At 50.4% G+C, this 19,433-nt stretch overlaps 1 protein-coding gene across 1 annotated transcript; it reads left to right on the top strand.

Annotated features, from left to right (window-relative positions):
* Positions 1 to 12,990: 12,990 nt before the first annotated feature.
* On the top strand, positions 12,991 to 18,557 carry LOC125550787 (putative sucrose-phosphate synthase 5). Its single transcript, XM_048713878.2, has 10 exons — positions 12,991 to 13,413; positions 13,542 to 13,631; positions 14,837 to 15,105; positions 15,189 to 15,252; positions 15,340 to 16,338; positions 16,430 to 16,606; positions 16,687 to 16,740; positions 16,845 to 17,765; positions 17,840 to 17,967; positions 18,088 to 18,557. Exons 1-10 carry the CDS (start codon positions 13,198 to 13,200, stop codon positions 18,344 to 18,346), a joined length of 3,177 nt encoding a protein of 1,058 aa, XP_048569835.2. The 5' UTR covers positions 12,991 to 13,197; the 3' UTR covers positions 18,347 to 18,557.
* The last annotated feature ends 876 nt before the right edge of the window (positions 18,558 to 19,433 follow it).

The following is a 19,433-nucleotide window of genomic DNA, read 5'->3' as shown; positions in this document are numbered from 1 at the left end:
TCAACGTCGGTGAACATCTTCATGTTGATCGTATCTTCTATACGACTCATGCTCGACCTTTCGGTATTCTGTGTTCCGAGGCCATGTCTGTACATGCTAGGCTCGTCAAGTTAACCCTAAGTGTTCTGCATGTGTAAAACTGTCTTACACCCGTTGTATGTGAACGTAAGGATCTATCACACCCCATCATCACGGCGTGCTTAGAAACGACAAACTTTAGCAATGGTGCACAGTTAGGGGAGAACACTTCTTGAAATTGTTATGAGGGATCATCTTATTTACTACCGTCGTTCTAAGTAAACAAGATGCAAAACATGATAAACATCACATGCAATCAATTAATAAACGTGACATGATATGGCCAATATCACATAGCTCCTTTGATCTCCATCTTGGGGCTCCATGATCATCTTGTCACCGGCTTGACACCATGATCTCCATCATCATGATCTCCATCATCGTGTCTCCATGAAGTTGCTCGCCAACTATTACTTCTACTACTATGGCTAACGCGTTTAGCAATAAAGTAAAGTAATTTACATGGCGTTTCTCAATGACACGCAGGTCATATAAAAGAATAAAGACAACTCATATGGCTCCTGCCGGTTGTCATACTCATCGACATGCAAGTCGTGATTCCTATTACAATAGCATGAGCATCTCATACATCACATATAGATCATTCATCATTCATCACAACTTTGGCCATATCATATCACAAACCACTTGCTGCAAAAACAAGTTAGACGTCCTCTAATTGTTGTTGCAAGTTTTACGTGGCTGAATTAGGGTTCTAGCAAGAACGTCTTCTTACCTACGTTAAAGCCACAACGTGATTTGTCAACTTCTATTTACCCTTCATAAGGACCCTGTTCATCGAATCCGCTCCAACTAAAGTGGGAGAGACAGACACCCGCCAGCCACCTTATGCAACTAGTGCATGTTAGTCGGTGGAACCGGTCTCACGTAAGTGTACGTGTAAGGTTGGTCCGGGCCGCTTCATCCCACAATGCCGCTGAAGCAAGAAAAGACTAGTAGCGGCAAGAAAGTTGACAAATCTACGCCCACAACAAATTGTGTTCTACTCGCGCAAGAAGAACTACGCATAGACCTAGCTCATGATGCCACTGTTGGGGAACGTTGCAGAAAACAAAAAATTTCCTACTCGTCTCACCAAGATCCATCTAGGAGTTCATCTAGCAACGAGTCATCGGATGCATCTACATACCTTTGTAGATCGCGCACGGAAGCGTTCAAAGAACGGTGATGATGTAGTCGAACACGACGTGATCCAAATCACCGATGACCAAGCGCCGAACGGACGGCACCTCCGCGTTCAACACACGTACGGGACGGGGAACGTCTCCTCCTTCTTGATCCAGCAAGGGGGAAGGAGAGGTTGATGAAGATCTAGCAGCACGACGGCGTGGTGGTGGATGCAGGGCGTCACAGTAGCAGGGCTTCGCCTATACTACGAGAGAGAGACGTAACGGGGAGAGAGGGAGGCGCCAGGGGCTGGGGTATGAAGTCCGTCTCTCCCCCACTATATATAGGGGTGCTAGGGGGGGCGCCGGCCCTAGTAGATGGAATCTACTAGGGGGGCGGCGGCCTAGCTTGGGGGGCTTGCCCCCCAAGCAAGGGGGCGCCCCCTTTAGGGTTTCCCCTCAACCCTAGCCGCATGGGCCCTAGGGGGGTGGCGCTCCAGCCCACTATGGGCTGGGTTCCCTCCCACTTCAGCCCATGGGGCCCTCCGGGATAGGTGGCCCCACCCGGTGGACCCCGGGACCCTTCCGGTGGTCCCGGTACAATACCGGCGACCCCGAAACTTGTCCCGATGGCCGAAACAGCACTTCCTATATATAATTCTTTACCTCCGGACCATTCCGGAACTCCTCGTGACGTCCGGGATCTCATCCGGGACTCCGAACAACATTCGGGTTACTGCATATACATATCTTCACAACCCTAGCATCACCGAACCTTAAGTGTGTAGACCCTACGGGTTCGGGAGACAAGCAGACATGACCGAGACGACTCTCCGGTCAATAACCAACAGCGGGATCTGGATACCCATGTTGGCTCCCACATGCCCCACGATGATCTCATCGGATGAACCACGATGTCGAGGATTCAATCAACCCCGTATGCAATTCCCTTTGTCAATCGATATGTTACTTGCCCGAGATTCGATCGTCGGTATCCCAATACCTCGTTCAATCTCGTTACCGGCAATTCACTTTACTCGTACCGTAATGCATGATCCCGTGACCAGACACTTGGTCACTTTGAGCTCATTATGATGATGCATTACCGAGTGGGCCCAGCGATACCTCTCCGTCATACGGAGTGACAAATCCCAGTCTTGATTCATGTCAACCCAACAGACACTTTCGGAGATACCCGTAGTCTACCTTTATAGTCACCCAGTTACGTTGTGACGTTTGGTATACCCAAAGCATTCTTACGGTATCCGGGAGTTACACGATCTCATGGTCTAAGGAAAAGATACTTGACATTGGAAAAACTCTAGCAAACGAACTATACGATCTCATGCTATGTTTAGGATTGGGTCTTGTCCATCACATCATTCTCCTAATGATGTGATCTCGTTATCAATGACATCCAATGTCCATAGTCAGGAAACCATGACTATCTGTTGATCAACGAGCTAGTCAACTAGAGGCTTACTAGGGACATGTTGGTGTCTGTTATTCACACATGTATTACGATTTCCGGATAACACAATTATAGCATGAATAAAGAAAATTATCATGAACAAGGAAATATAATAATAATGCTTTTATTATTGCCTCTAGGGCATATTTCCAACAGGTTAGTCCCAAAAATAATATAAAAGTGGAAAATAAAGCCCAATATAGTCCAAAACAGTAGATAATATAGCATGGAGCAATCAAAAATTATAGATACGTTGGAGACGTGTCACTCACGCTCTCTCCGCAATCTCGAAGCTCAACACATCGAACACGCAGAACAAAGGACACCGGGTTTATACTGGTTCGGGCCACCGATGTGGTGTAATTTTTGGAAATATGCCCTAGAGGCAATAATAAAAGCATTATTATTATATTTCCTTGTTCATGATAATTGTCTTTATTCATGCTATAATTGTGTTATCCGGAAATCGTAATACATGTTTGAATAACAGACACCAACATGTCCCTAGTAAGCCTCTAGTTGACTAGCTCGTTGATCAACAGATAGTCATGGTTTCCTGACTATGGACATTGGATGTCATTGATAACGAGATCACATCATTAGGAGAATGATGTGATGGACAAGACCCAATCCTAAACATAGCACAAGATCGTATAGTTCGTTTGCTAGAGTTTTCCAATGTCAAAGTATCTTTTCCTTAGACCATGAGATCGTGTAACTCCCGGATACCGTAGGAGTGCTTTGGGTCTACCAAACGTCACAACGTAACTGGGTGACTATAAAGGTAGACTACGGGTATCTCTGAAAGTGTCTGTTGGGTTGACATGGATCAAGACTGGGATTTGTCACTCCGTATGACGGAGAGGTATCACTGGGCCCACTCGGTAATGCATCATCATAATGAGCTCAAAGTGACCAAGTGTCTGGTCACGGGATCATGCATTACGGTACGAGTAAAGTGACTTGCCGGTAACGAGATTGAACGAGGTATTGGGATACCGACGATCGAATCTCGGGCAAGTAACATATCGATTGACAAAGGGAATTGCATACGGGGTTGATTGAATCCTCGACATCGTGGTTCATCCGATGAGATCATCGTGGAGCATGTGGGAGCCAACATGGGTATCCAGATCCCGCTGTTGGTTATTGACCGGAGAGTCGTCTCGGTCATGTCTGCTTGTCTCCCGAACCCGTAGGGTCTACACACTTAAGGTTCGGTGACGCTAGGGTTGTGAAGATATGAATATGCAGTAACCCGAATATTGTTCGGAGTCCCGGATGAGATCCCGGACGTCACGAGGAGTTCCGGAATGGTCCAGAGGTAAAGAATTGTATATAGGAAGTGTTGTTTCGGCCATCGGGACAAGTTTCGGGGTCGCCGGTATTGTACCGGGACCACCGGAAGGGTCCCGGGGGTCCACCGGGTGGGGCCACCTATCCCGGAGGGCCCCATGGGCTGAAGTGGGAAGGGACCCAGCCCAAAGTGGGCTGGGGTGCCAACCCCCCAAGGGCCCATGCGGCTAGGGTTGGGGGAAACCCTAAGGGGGGCGCCCCCCTTGCTTGGGGGGCAAGCCCCCCACGCCTTGGCCGCCCCCCCCCCCTAGTAGATCCATCTACTAGGGCCGGCGCCCCCCCCCCCCTGGCACCCCTATATATAGTTGAGGAGAGGAGGGACTTCATACCTCAGCCTTGGCGCCTCCCTCTCTCCCCGTTACGTCTCTCTCGCGTAGTATAGGCGAAGCCCTGCTACTGTGACGCCCTGCATCCACCACCACGCCGTCGTGCTGCTGGATCTTCATCAACCTCTCCTTCCCCCTTGCTGGATCAAGAAGGAGGAGACGTCTCCCGTCCCGTACGTGTGTTGAACGCGGAGGTGCCGTTCGTTCGGTGCTTGGTCATCGGTGATTTGGATCACGTCGTGTTCGACTACATCATCACCGTTCTTTGAACGCTTCCGCACGCGATCTACAAAGGTATGTAGATGCATCTGATGACTCGTTGCTAGATGAACTCCTAGATGGATCTTGGTGAAACGAGTAGGAAAATTTTTGTTTTCTGCAACGTTCCCCAACAGTAATACCCTACTCCAGTGTGGTGTGGTGGATTGCCTCGTGGGCTGAGGATGAACAAGTACAAGTGAAGAACAACCTCCTGAGGAGAGTGTTCTTAAGCTCGGTGAGCTTGTATGTGTGAGGAGGGAGTGGATCCAATTCTAGGTGAGATGTCTTGACCCGTTCTCCGTTGCCTCCTACTATGGTGGCTAGTCCTATTTATAGGGCCCTGGTCCTCTTCCCAAATATTAGGCGGGAAGGGATCCAACAACGGCCAGTTTGAAGGGGGACGACTAGTACAAGCTATCCTGACAAAAGCTGGTCTTCGCCTGCCAAAGGCTCTGGTGGTGACGTCGTTGAAAGCACAAGTTCTCCCTACGTGGTTTTGGTAATTAATGTCAACATATCTCTTGTTGGACTAACACTTTTACCTAGTATGTTTCAGATAGGTTCAACAATGAAGTGGTATGTACTAGAGGATGTGGAACCCCTTCAAAATGCTAAGGACAAAGGATTGGCTCAAGCTTCAAGCTCAAGACTCTACATTTTCTATTTTAGTGATCCAAGATCACATTGAGTCTATAGGAAAAGCCAATACTATCAAGGAGGGATGAGGTGTTGCTTAATGAGGCTCTTGCTCAAAATGCTTAGTGATATGCTCCAAAGCCCTCAACTACTTTCTCACATCCACATATGACCTAAACCAAAAGTCAAACTCGGCCCCACCGATTCTTTCTATCCGGCGCCGCCGAGTTCAGACGTCATAGCCACTCCCACAAACCCTAGGCAAATCGGTTTCACCGATAGGGATCTCGATCTCACCGAGATGGGATTGCAAACTCTCTGTATGAATCTATTACCAAAATTGGTCTCACCGAGTTTGCGTAATCGGTCCTACCGAGATTGCAATGTAAACTCTCTGTTTCCTTTTCGTAACATTTCGGTCTCACCGAAATGAGTGAATCGGTTAGCTTGTTACCAAAATCGGTCTTACCGAGTTTGTGTAATCGGTCTCACTGAGATTACGTCATGCCCTAACCCTAATCATATCGGTCCTACTGAGTTGCATGTCGGTCCCACCGAAAATCCTAATGGTCACTAGATTTGCTGAATCGGTCCGACCGAGTTTATCAATTCGGTCCCACCGAGATTGGCAAGTTGTGTGTAACGGTTAGATTTTGTGTGGAGGCTATATATACCCCTCCACCTCCTCTTCATTCGTAGAGAGAGCCATCAGAACGAACCTACACTTCCAACATACATTTTCTGAGAGAGAACCACCTATAGTTGTGTTGAGGCCAAGATATTCCATTCTTACCATATGAATCTTGATCTCTGGCCTTCCCCAAGTTGCTTTCCACTCAAATCTTCTTTCCACCAAATCCATATCCTGTGAGAGAGAGTTGAGTGTTGGGGAGACTATCATTTGAAGCACAAGAGCAAGGAGTTCATCATCAACACATCATTTGTTACTTCTTGGAGAGTGGTGTCTCCTAGATTGGCTAGGTGTCACTTGGGAGCCTCCGACAAGATTGTGGAGTTGAACCAAGGAGTCTGTAAGGGCAAGGAGATCGCCTACTCGTGAAGATCTACCCTAGTGAGTCAAGTCCTTCGTGGGCGATGGCCATGGTGGGATAGACAAGGTTGCTTCTTCGTGGACCCTTCGTGGGTGGAGCCTTCCGTGGACTCGCGCAGCCGTTACCATTCATGGGTTGAAGTCTCCATCAACGTGGATGTACGATAGCACCACCTATCGGAACCACATCTCCAAAATCTCCGTGTCTCCAAATTGCGTTTGCACACTCCAATCCCATCCTTTTACATTATTGCAAGTTGCATGCTTTACTTTCCGCTGCTCATATACTCTTTGCATGCTTGCTTGATATGTATTGTGTTTGTTAAACTTGTGCCAAAACTCCACTTCAACTTAAAGAAATTAAAAACTGTAACTTTTGGCACTTAGTGTCTAACCCCCCCCCTCTAGGCACCTCTTCTCGATCCTTTCAGCCATCCTGGGCTCCATGGTGACCTCTCTCCTGCTGGTCTTGGTCTTGTTGCACCGATATGGAAACATTTGCCTGATGCTTCGGGACTCCTCGCCTGAGCCTGCCTCTTTAGAACCAAAGAGGAAATGAGGACACTACGCGCGATGGCGCCTGCCTGGTGCCGGCCTGGCCTTGGTCGTCATGGCTTGCGTCACAAGGACCTCGCGAGGTGCCTAGCGAAGCTATGTACCTAGGGTAGGGTCATGGATCTGTCCAAGATACCCTCCCCAAGGACATCTCTAAAAGAACCAGAAGCAGTCGAAGAGAAATCATCATCCACTCGACCCAAAAGCTATGTTCCACTCGATAGTCTTGAAGACACTCGACCATGCGAACAACCACTCGACCACCAGAAGATGTGAAGCCACTCACTCAGCAATGGTCGGGATTTGTCATGGCTTTAATAATCATTTATAGCACTTTACTTCGGACGTTACCAGTAACGCTCCTCCTTTATGAACATTGAACCCTGTGTAACAGAGGGGAGCTGGGGTCCTGGCGCACTCTATATAAGCCACCCCCCTCCTCTGGGACAAGGGTTCGCACCCCCTGTAACTCACACGCATATATCCAGTCGACCGCCTCCGGGCTCCGAGACGTAGGGTTGTTACTTCCTCCGAGAAGGGCCTGAACTCGTAAAACTCGCGTGTACAACTCATCCATAGCTAGGATCTTGCCTCTACATACCTACCCCCCATTCTACTGTCAGACTTAGAACCACGACAGTTGGCGCCCACCGTGGGGCAGGTGTCTTAGTGACTTTTTGGAGAAGTTGCAATTTTTCCGATCCCCTACATCATGGTTTCAGGCGGAGGTTTGGCTGAGGGCCGCGAGATCCGTCTCGGCGTGCTCGTGTTTGTCGTCGACGACTCCGCTTGGCTTCAGGAGGCTCCACTCGACATCGACGCACTCCCCGTCCGCGGGGCGACGCACTTTCATGCGTGCGTCCGCGGCGTCCTCCTGCGGCAGTCGTCGACCCAGTATCGATGGGCTCCTATGGCTTCCCCCCTCCCTGCGGCCAATCTGCAAATCAGCCAACCATGCCCTGGTAAACGATATCAAGATGTTGATGGAAAGATTCACAGTGTGCAAGATCAGCATGGTGGGCCGAGCGATAAACACCCTAGCCCATGAATTGGCAGCACCATGTCGTAGAGAAGGCGATTTCTCCCTGATAGGTGTTGTACCTCAAAACGTAGCACACTTTGTGACATCTGATTGTACCCCCACCATGGTGTAGTGTCAACCATGGTTCTAAACAAAAGAATAGGCATAATCAGATCGGATTGGAGATAGGCAACACATAATGATTTGTAAGTTTTGAAACTTGTCAATGCTTCTGTGCCATCCATCTCTGATCTAGCCATTTAGATTGACCTTCTGTTCACCGCAGGGGCTGGATATGCACAGATACCTTAATCCATGAATAATATTGACATCTCTATTTTAGATTGCGGGAGATTAATAGATTGATGTCATGAAAGGCGGGAGGGAGGAATTCAAAATAGGCGGAGGGGCCAGGGGGAGAGAAGTTGGAATTGCCTGCTCTACCGCTTTGAGAAGGATTTCTTTACCTTGAATTGATAAGAATTTTTCCTTCCAACCCTTCAGCCTCTGACATACTTTGTCAACAAGGTGTTGAAAACAATCACTTCTATCAACACCCACAATTATCGGTAGTCCCAAGTACTTATCAGACAAAGCTTCAGTTAATATATTGAGCAGTCCACAAACAACCTCTCTTTCACTAACTCTGGTATTGGGACTGAAAAATACATTAGATTTGGGTGTACTTACACGCTGTCCCGAGCTCTCACAATACGTATCCAGAATCCTCTTGAAATTACTTGCATTCTGTACGGTGGCTCTCATAAGAATTAGAGAGTCATCTGCAAACAAAAGGTGAGATATTGAGGGGCATTCCTTGCCATTTTTATTCCTTCAATTACACCCATTTCTTCTTCATGCATTAACATACTTGATAGTCCTTCAAAACAGATCAAAAAAGGTAAGGAGACAGGGGGTCTCCCTGTCTTAAGCCTTTGGTTGGTATAAATTCATCTGTCGCTGTGTAATTAAATCTGATATGATATTTAATAGAGGAGACACACTCCATAATTAACTCAATCCATTGTGCATGAAACCCCAACCTCATCATCATCTACCTCAAAAAATCCCATTCTACTCTGTCATATGCTTTTAGCATGTCCAGTTTAACTGCACAAATACCATTTGACCCATGTGTTCGCTTCTTTATGGAATGAAAGCACTCATAAGCAATCAACACATTATCAGTGATTAATCTACATGGTACAAACGCACTTTGTGTAGGAGAAATCAAATCAGGCAGGACTTTTTTCAACTTGTTCGCCAACATTTTTGAAATGATCTTGTACACCACATTACATAAGCTGATGGGCCTAAACTGTGTAATTAGCTATGGGCTGTCCACTTTGGGTATTAGCACCACATTAGTGTCATTCCACCCATTAGGAATTTTCCTGTTATTTATCGCTTGTAACACTTCATCTGTTAGTTCCTCTCCAACGATATGCCAAAAATGTTTGAAGAAGATGGCATGAAGCCCATCAGGGCCTGGGGCTTTCATATCTCCTATTTGAAGCTTTTTTAACCTCATCCCTCGTGTAAGGAGCAGTTGGGAGATCATTCATTTGCCCCATCACCACAGGTTTTACTATGTTCAGCAAGCCTTCACCGATCAGCCCTGCCTCCGATAAAAACAGGTTCTGGAAATAATCAAAAATCATAGGTTTGAGGTTCTCATTCCCCTCAACCCATGCATTATTATTATTATTCAATCTCTTGATCAAGTTATGACGCCTACGTGCCGAAGAAAATTGATGAAAAAATTTTGGTATTACGGTCACCGCGGCGGGTCCACTTTGCATGCCCTCTTTGGGCCCAGTAAATCTCCTCCTGCTCTAAGAGGTTTTCAATTTTGAGCATCAGGTCCTGATGTTTCGCCCATGCATTAGCATCATATGGCCCTCACATCAATGCTTCTAGTTCCTGATGCGCTGTTTTCAGTCTTGCTCGAGGGCCCTTTAAAACTTTTCTGTCCCACTGGTGAAGATCTTTCTGCACTGCTGCTAGCTTCTCACTAGCCGAGGGACAAAGCCATCTTACGACTGCCTTCTGCCAAGCCGTTTTCAGTACTTCCTCCACCAATTCCTATTCAAGCCATCTTGCCTCAAATTTTCTTCCTGGCCGACGCCGTTGAGCTGCGACACCCACCAGGTATTCAGTATCCAGACAAATAGGTCTGTGGTCTGACTCGCCCATATCCAGGTTCACAAGACCACATAAAGGATGCATATCCATCCATCCCGGGTTTGATACTGCTCGATCCAACCTTTCTCGCAGTCCTCCTCTGAAAAAGGTAAACTTGTCGCCATGGTATCCAATATCCTCCAAGGAGTAGTATGACAGGGCATCTTGGAAAGTTTTTAGCCTAGACTATTGCCGTTGGACTCCTCCTTCTTTTTCTGACGATAGTAATATTTTGTTGAAGTCACCAATAACGACCCACGGTAAGTTAGAGTGGGCATGAAGGTCTCGGATCAGCTGGTATGTTTTATTCTTATTATCCCAGCTTGGTTCTCCATACAAACCCGTAAGCTTCCATACTCTACCATCCACTTCTTCAATGGAGACATCAATGCAATTAAACGTATTAGTCCGGGAGTAGATCCTCACCTCCTTCTTCCAGACTAATAGTAAACCTTCGCTTCTACCATCAAGACAGGGGACCACAATCCTATGATCCATCCTCAGTTTCCTCATTACCTCTTCTGCCTTAATCTCATCCAATTGTGTTTCAGACAGAAAAAACGCATCTGGATTGTTCCGCCTCTGGATGTCCAGAAGCGATCTCACTGTCGGGGCTCCGAGCAAACGCCGACAGTTCCAACTTATAAGTTTCATTGCGATCGGCGACCCTCCCCGGAGGAGGACGCCGCTGATTCTTCTGTCGACTCCGACATATTGGCCTTCAGCCTTTTGTTATCATGTATCCTTTGAGGGGTACTCATGAGGGTTTTATCAATCTGTCCTCCACCTGTGTGTTCGATCAGTAGGACTTGATCGGTGACAAACCCTAGTGGCGGTGCCATAGGGGAATTAACTGTTGTATTAACAGTCCCATCCTGATTAATGAGATGCTTTCTAGCGAATGGCACAACATCTTTCCCTTGAGGATCATTCCCTCTTTCCATGTCCATGTTGTCAGGTTCTTGGGGGTTTAGATCTCTAGCATTTCCCCTCCCTGCACTTCTTGGTGCCATGTTTCTGTCATCCTCAAATCCCCTCCCTTTGTTCACATCTCTCCTCCATGGCCTGAACCACGACCACCACCTCGACCATACCCAGTTCCTCCTGACGAGTCGTCAAACTTAACCATTAACCAGTTGCCCCATTCACAGTCCTCTGCTCTATGGGTTCCATCACCACATTCTGTTACTAAATGTCCGATCATACCATAGAAATCACAGAAGTCCGGGAGTTTTTCATATTCCACCGGATACCTCTTGCTCTCTTTCAGTGTCAGATGGACACCAGTGGAACATCTAGGGGGAGAAAAACCCTAGCTCGCAGATATTTGGTTGGGTTAATTCGTCCTTCATTCACAATAACTTTTATTGGAGGGATACCGACCTTCCTCGCAATCTTCTCCGCAATTGCTTTGTTTTTCATAGACCATCTAGGATTCCAACAATACGTACCCACGCGGGGATAAGATCCAGTTTGTAGTCATTCACATTCACAATTCCATCATACTCCACAATGACTACTGCCGCCTTGCGAAAGAGCCAGGGGCCTCCATTGATCACTCTGTTCCAATCACCAAGGCACATCAGTTGCGCCAGGAATATGTTTTCGCCCATTGGCTTGAAGGTCACACCCTGCGCCGCCGTCCATGCGTTCCTCAAAGACTTACACAGGGATACATGACTAAAGGGTTTCTGGGTATGAACCCTAAAGACTGCAACCCATCTTGTCTCTTCGATCAGCCCCTCAATCTCTCCAGACAGATCCAATTCCTCCTCTTCTTCTCCATGGAGATTCAGCCCCTAGAATCTGTCCTCTAGGTTAGCCCTGATCCCTTCATGTTCAACCCTTCCGTCCTCGGCTCCCGCGGCGGCAGCCGGCGGCGGAGTTTGCTCCGGTTCCGTCATGCAAAATCGCCGTCTCTCTCGCAACGTTGGTGGATCATGCAAGGAACGCTCCACGGGGGAGGTCTCACGTGAGATTTTGTGGATTTTTGGTGGGATAGATGGGAACCCTAGCGATCGCCGCCGGGGGTTAGGTGGGAACCCTAGAATGTCTCTAGGGGTATGGTGCCAGGGAAGTGAAGTTGGCAAGACACAAATACTCTGTGTCCATGGATTGCACAACTCTCTTCCAATGGATTGGATTGGCATAAGTTTTGGGAGCCAGTGGACTCCGTGTGTTGTCACTTGTCAGGGCTTATCTTTCCCATAGACTAGAAGTTTCCTTCTGTATGATTAACAACAATCAAGGTGTCGAACCTACGGTTGACAGCGCCTTGGATCATGTGTCACCCATCACACAACAGTCCCTCCTGGGAATCTATCTACCGTGGCGCCATCACAGTACATACCACATCGCTTTCAAACCAACAATAATATTGCCGCTTAGCACAAACGAGACGGTGTAATAATTAATTAATCGCCCTCCTGACACGCATCACACAGAACCGGCAGCTTCTCCCACCAAACAAAACGATACGCCGACTCGTGAAAAGATCGTACCACTGTCCAGGTGGCCGGTACAACTTGTCGACCAAAACATGGAATAACAAAACCGAAAAAAAAAAAGCACTAGGAGGAACGATACCGGCAAAGCGGAACAGAAAGGCATATGCTCAGGCATATTGCGTCGATCGTCGATACGTGTGCCAACGGCATGCACGCAGCGTTGCACGAACGCCGTCGCGGTCGCCACTCGCCGGGCCATATCACATATCATACCTAGCCAGCCACTAGGCAGAGGCATATATCTCCTCTTTTTCTTTTCGCTTTATTCCTCTCCTCCCATCCGCCCCAACGAGATAGATCGACGCATAACCGCCGTAGAATCTCACACCCATCATCACACAAAAACAAAACAAAGCAAAATACTCCTACAAAATAGTACCCAAAAAAATACCCCAATACAGTTCAAGAAAAGCACCGAAAGGAAATATGCTGGTGCGTTGGAGGATATAGTAGCACCCGGCTTCATCTCTTTCCATCTTTCCCCCTGCACCACACCTCGAGGCCATGAAAGCGCGCCACACGAGCGCCCATCCGCACACGTATATAAGCCGATCGTTGTCAGGCTCGGATTTTCAGTGAAGGGGCGGCAGAGTAGCTAGCCTAGCTCGAGGGAGGCCGATCGAGATGGCGGTGGGGAACGAGTGGATCAACGGGTACCTGGAGGCGATCCTCGACGCCGGGTCCAAGCTGCGGGTGCAAGGGGTGTCGCTGCCGCCGCTGGAGCCGGCGCCGGCGCTCGCGTCGGAGGAGTCCAGCGCCGCCTACAACCCCACCAGGTACTTCGTGGAGGAGGTCGTCCGGAGCTTCGACGACCAGGCCCTCCACAAGACATGGACAAAGGTAAGTAAAGATCAACCGACCATGGCCGCTCGCCCTCTCAGCCTAGCTTAATCAACCGATCGTGCTTGCTTGATCGCCGGCGCCGTGGAGGACGATGGCTGACGAACAAGATGGGCTGATGATTGCAGGTGGTGGCGATGCGGAACAGCCAGGAGCGGAACAACCGGCTGGAGAACCTGTGCTGGAGGATCTGGAACGTCGCCAGGCAGAAGAAGCAGGTACACGCTGCTCTGTTTCCGGCCGCCGTGCGCCATGGATGGCCATGGATGCCGTCCGTGGGCGGAGCACGCGTGCATATGGGCCTTCACGTGCCCTGCTTTTCCTTGCGTTCGCCATCGGGTTTCCCTTTTGCTTCAAACGGAAAAAAACAAACCTCGTGTTCAATGTCGGCGGCCCGCTTGGCCTGGCCCATAGGGCACTCGGGAGGTCTGCCTTAATTGTCCGCGAGTTTATGGTAATTTGTTGGGCTGGGTCACTTTTGGTCTCGTCTCGAGTTTTTTACTGTGGGGTTGCCTTTGGCCCATGGCTCCATCCATTGGAGGGAGTGAGTACTGCTTTCTGGCTTTACCCCTAGTTTGAGAAATGAGAGCAAACTTCACGTAGCTCACACTTTGTTGCAAAAACGGCACTGGTCTCCGCGACCACACGTATTGTCTGCAATCTGTTTCAGAAAATTATTACACTTCCTATCTTCCCAACAAACTGGGCCCACTGCGCATAGGCACACCCTGTTGCCAGTTGCAGCATGCACATTTACTTTTCTTTTCTTTTGAGAAAACAGGTACACTTACTCTCTCTTTTTTAAGCAAAGGCCTAACTCCATATATTAAACATCCACAAGTCTTTACAAGCACATTTTTACAGAAAAAGAAAATCACACCCAATTCACACTTACTTTGATGTCTCGATTTATACCAGCGATTTGTACCAGCTACAAGGATAGGAAACTAGTTGCACATGTTGGGACGTAGAGTATCTGCTCACGAGCTCAAATAGTCCTGAATGAACAGTAAAAAAATCCAGAATTTGCGTAGAAAGCTTTGATAAATGTTTTGCGTGCTTGCAAAAATTTATCATGAAAGAATATTCATGGAAGTCGTGACAAAAAGAACAAAACCAGTGCTTCAAAAATGCTATTTTTTATATCATTTTGAAGTACTGATTTTTTTTCTTTGCCATGATTTCAGAGAGTATGCAGAGACAGTGCGTCTTTCTCACTTTCGGACCAACAGATTTGTTCCAAACAGGCATTAGTCGTAGAAAAGACGTCAAACTCTGAATTTTAAGTTCAGATATTAGTGTCTCCGTCCGGAAATAAGTGACGCTGTTGTAGTTCAAAATACTACGGAAGCGAATCTTTTTTTACCGAAGCGAATCTAACTTGTCCCATTGATGAACTTCACTTTTGTGGATGGATGTGTAGGTGGAGAGAGATTACTCGCAGGAGGTGGCTCGGCGGAAGCTGGAGCAAGAGCTGGGCAGCTTGGAGGCCGCCGAGGACCTCGCCGAGCTCTCGGAGGGCGAGAAGGAGACCGTCCCCAAGCCCGACGGCACCGCCGCGCACCTGTCCGCCGACGAGCAGCAGCCGCAGCAGCGCACCCGGTTGGCGAGGATCAACTCCGAGGTGCGGCTCGTCTCTGACGACGAGGACGAGCAGAGCAAGAACAGAAACCTCTACATCGTCCTCATCAGGTGACACGCGCACACACACACCGAGTGGCCCTTGAGATGAACTTGACACTGATCATACGATGTTTTTTGTTGGAATTCTTCAGCATCCATGGGCTCGTGCGTGGGGAGAACATGGAGCTCGGGCGAGACTCCGACACCGGCGGCCAGGTCGGTCAAGTCTAGTCCAAGCGTTGGCACGTCTCGTGGACTTGCGCTGACTTGTCTTTTTTCTTTCTTGATTGATGACATGGGCAGGTGAAGTACGTGGTGGAGCTGGCCCGGGCGCTGGCGGCGACGGCGGGGGTGCACCGCGTGGATCTCCTGACGCGGCAGATCTCCTGCCCCGACGTCGACTGGACCTACGGCGAGCCGGTGGAGATGCTCGAGCGCCTGTCCTCGGGCGGCGCCGACGACGACGACGGCGACGAGTCCGGCGGAGCGGGGGCGTACATCGTGCGGCTGCCCTGCGGGCCACGCGACCAGTACATTCCCAAGGAGGAGCTGTGGCCGCACATCCCCGAGTTCGTGGACCGCGCGCTCTCGCACGTCACCAACGTGGCGCGTGCGCTGGGCGAGCAGCTCCAGCCGCCGCCCAGCGACGCCCCGGCGACGGCGCTGGCGGCGCCGGTGTGGCCGTACGTGATCCACGGGCACTACGCGGACGCGGCGGAGGTGGCGGCGAACCTCGCGAGCGCGCTCAACGTGCCCATGGTGATGACGGGCCACTCGCTGGGGCGGAACAAGCTGGAGCAGCTGCTCAAGCTGGGCCGCATGCACGGGCCCGAGATCCAGGGCACGTACAAGATCGCGCGGCGGATCGAGGCGGAGGAGACCGGGCTGGACACGGCGGAGATGGTGGTCACCAGCACCAAGCAGGAGATCGAGGAGCAGTGGGGCCTCTACGACGGCTTCGACCTCATGGTGGAGCGCAAGCTCCGCGTCCGCCAGCGTCGCGGCGTCAGCAGCCTCGGCCGCTACATGCCGCGCATGGCCGTCATCCCGCCCGGCATGGACTTCAGCTTCATCGACACCCAGGACACCGCCGACGGGGACGGCGCCGACCTCCAGATGCTCATCGACCCCGTCAAGGCCAACAAGGCTCTGCCCCCCATTTGGTCAGAGGTGCTGAGGTTCTTCACCAACCCGCACAAGCCGATGATCTTGGCGCTGTCGCGGCCGGACCCCAAGAAGAATGTCACCACGCTGCTCAAGGCGTACGGCGAGAGCCGGAAGCTCCGGGAGCTCGCCAACCTGGTAACCTACATTCTATTATACTCCAGTTGTGATGATCGGAACGGCAGAGCGAATTCACTTGTTTGATCCTCTGCAATGGAAATGGATGCAGACGCTGATACTGGGGAACAGAGACGACATCGACGACATGGCCGGCGGTGGCGGCACGGTGCTGACGGCGGTGCTGAAGCTCATCGACCGCTACGACCTCTACGGCCAGGTGGCTTATCCCAAGCACCACAAGCAGACGGACGTGCCTCACATCTACCGCCTCGCCGCCAAGACCAAGGTAGTACAAAATTTTGAAAAAGTCCCCGCCATATTTCCCCCTCCACTATGCCCACATATCTGACATGTTTTAACTCGCAGGGAGTGTTCATCAACCCGGCTCTTGTAGAGCCGTTCGGCCTCACAATCATCGAGGTAAGAACAAGATCCATCGGGTTATATTTCTGTGAGATGGATGCGACATGACCATTCACAAATTCGTTGCCGATGAGAATTCTCTGGTCTTGCTGCTTTGATAGGCCGCCGCTTATGGTCTGCCCGTGGTGGCAACCAAGAACGGCGGGCCGGTGGACATCCTCAAGGCGCTTCACAACGGCCTGCTGGTGGACCCGCACTCCGCCGAGGCCATCACCGGCGCGCTGCTCAGCCTGCTCGCCGACAAGGGGCAGTGGCTGGAGAGCCGCCGCAACGGCCTGCGCAACATCCACCGCTTCTCCTGGCCGCACCACTGCCGCCTCTACCTCTCCCACGTCGCCGCCTACTGCGACCACCCGTCGCCGCACCAGCGCCTCCGCGTCCCTGGCGTCCCGGCCGCCTCGCCGAGCATGGGCGGCGGCGACTCCCTCTCGGACTCGCTCCGCGGCCTCTCGCTCCAGATCTCCGTGGACGCCTCCAGCGACCTCAATGCCGGGGACTCCGCCGCGCTGATCATGGACGCCCTACGCCGCCGCCCGGCGGCCGACCGGCGCGAGGGCTCCGGCAGGGCGTTGGGCTTCGCGCCCGGCAGGAGGCAGAGCCTCCTCGTCGTCGCCGTCGACTGCTACGGCGACGACGGCAAGCCCGACGTCGAGCAGCTCAAGAAAGCCATCGACGCGGCGATGTCGGCCGGTGACGGCGCGGGCGGGCGGCAGGGGTACGTGCTCTCGACCGGCATGACCATCCCCGAGGCCGCGGAGACGCTCAAGGCCTGCGGCGCCGACCCGGCCGGCTTCGACGCGCTGATTTGCAGCAGCGGCGCGGAGATATGCTACCCGTGGAAGGAGCTCACGGCCGACGAGGAGTACTCGGGCCACGTGGCGTTCCGGTGGCCCGGCGACCACGTGAAAACCGTCGTGCCGAGGCTCGGGAAGGCCGAGGACGCGCAGGCGTCCGACCTCGCCGTCGATGTGTCCGCCGGCTCCCTGCACTGCCACGCCTACGCCGCCACCGACGCGTCCAAGGTCAGCAGAGCACTGCCAGAGTAGACCGGCCGGTCCTCCGCCGTGGGCACGCCTCTGATGAGCTTTTCGTGCAGGTGAAGAAGGTGGATTCGATCAGGCAGGCGCTGCGGATGCGCGGGTTCCGGTGCAACCTCGTCTACACGCGCGCCTGCACGCGCCTCAACGTCATCCCTCTCTCCGCTTCCCGCCCACGCGCCTTGAGGTGAAGAAGATGGGGATTCATTTCAGATCAATCAAACTCTCGTTCATGTCAGATGGTTCAGTGTCTGAACAGTTTCGTCTCTGATCAATCAAACCAATTTCTGGATGGATGGATGTGCAGGTACCTGTCGATACAGTGGGGCATCGACCTCGCCAAGGTGGCGGTGCTCGTCGGCGAGACCGGGGACACCGACCGCGAGAAGCTCCTCCCGGGGCTGCACAGGACGCTGATCCTGCCGGGGATGGTCTCGCGCGGCAGCGAGCAGCTCGTCCGCGGCGAGGACGGGTACGCCACGCAGGACGTCGTGGCCATGGACTCCCCCAACATCGTCACGCTCGCTGAAGGCCAGGCCGTCTCCGACCTTCTCAAGTCCATGTGAGAGAGCACAGCTCGTACGGTCGTACGCACTGTAATTCTGGCAGGAAGATGACTGCAGAAAAGGTAGTATAAAAATTTTATGAATGTGCAAGCATGAGCAAACATGTGGCTAATAATTTTTTATGTCTTAGCATGCCTCCCTGTCCCTGAGGTCTGTTGTACATATATATACACTTTATAAATGAACGCAAGAAAGAAATTGCATGTGAAAATGATGTTTATTTTTATGAAATTTTACTTGGATATGAACCGAGACAAGTATGTTAAATTTGTTGGATATTGCATTCGAGGATAAAAAGATATCTCAAACTCTAATCTATCACTAAACATACATGATGCATGTCTGGGCGATAGGATGAAGCCCACAACCGAACCTCCCGAGCCGAATTTTCCCCGAGCATCCAAGGCCTCCTTTGGTTTGAAGGAATTTCACATATGATCTTTCTACCCTATATAAATCATAGGATTTTTTTTGTGACAGATAAACCATAGGAATTCTATAAGATTTTTGTAGGAAAAGTCCTTTAAAGTCATCTGGTTTGTAGGCATGGATTTCTATTCCTACGTAGAAGAGGAACCAATGCTTCACATTTCAAAAAAAAATAGTAGCATAGACTCAATGAAAATTTTATTTCCTATGCATCAAATGGCATCTCTTTCCCTATACGAATTCAGATGCATGTCATCTCTTTTTCTATATTTTTTCTATTTCTATGATATTTCTATATCCTATGGGACCAAAGGAGGCCAAAGGTTGGTATATATGGCTGTATATAAGACTTGGAGGATAAAAAGTTGTGGCGACCCGACCCGAATGGATCAAGTCTACTGTGCTCCGGTGTCATCCCTGGATCAGTAATGCTGACACCACACAGTACAGCGAAGGATTTATAGCAGAGTGGCAATCACACATTTATTACATCGTTGTCTCAAAGAGAACTTATTACAATAAATATGGCTTAAGGCCATCTAATAACGATAACAGCGGAAGACTCGGAAGATAAATGGGTCCATCAACTCCAACAGCATCACTGAGTATAGAACCACGACCTAAAACACCTCAATCGTCGTCTGAAAAGTCTGCAACA

This window comes from Triticum urartu, chromosome 4A (assembly GCF_056163025.1).
Source record: "Triticum urartu cultivar PI428250 chromosome 4A, HENAU_Tu73, whole genome shotgun sequence".
Taxonomy (NCBI): Eukaryota; Viridiplantae; Streptophyta; class Magnoliopsida; order Poales; family Poaceae; genus Triticum; species Triticum urartu.
This window is presented reverse-complemented; position numbering and strand designations above follow the sequence as displayed.

Bases quoted from the DNA above. Each gene is read 5' to 3' on its own strand.
- LOC125550787 (XM_048713878.2), top strand. From the start codon at position 13,198: ATGGCGGTGGGGAACGAGTGGATCAACGGGTACCTGGAGGCGATCCTC. The intron at 13,414-13,541 runs GTAAGTAAAGAT...TGATGATTGCAG, and splicing joins TCCACAAGACATGGACAAAG to GTGGTGGCGATGCGGAACAG. The intron at 16,607-16,686 runs GTAGTACAAAAT...TTTAACTCGCAG, and splicing joins GCCTCGCCGCCAAGACCAAG to GGAGTGTTCATCAACCCGGC.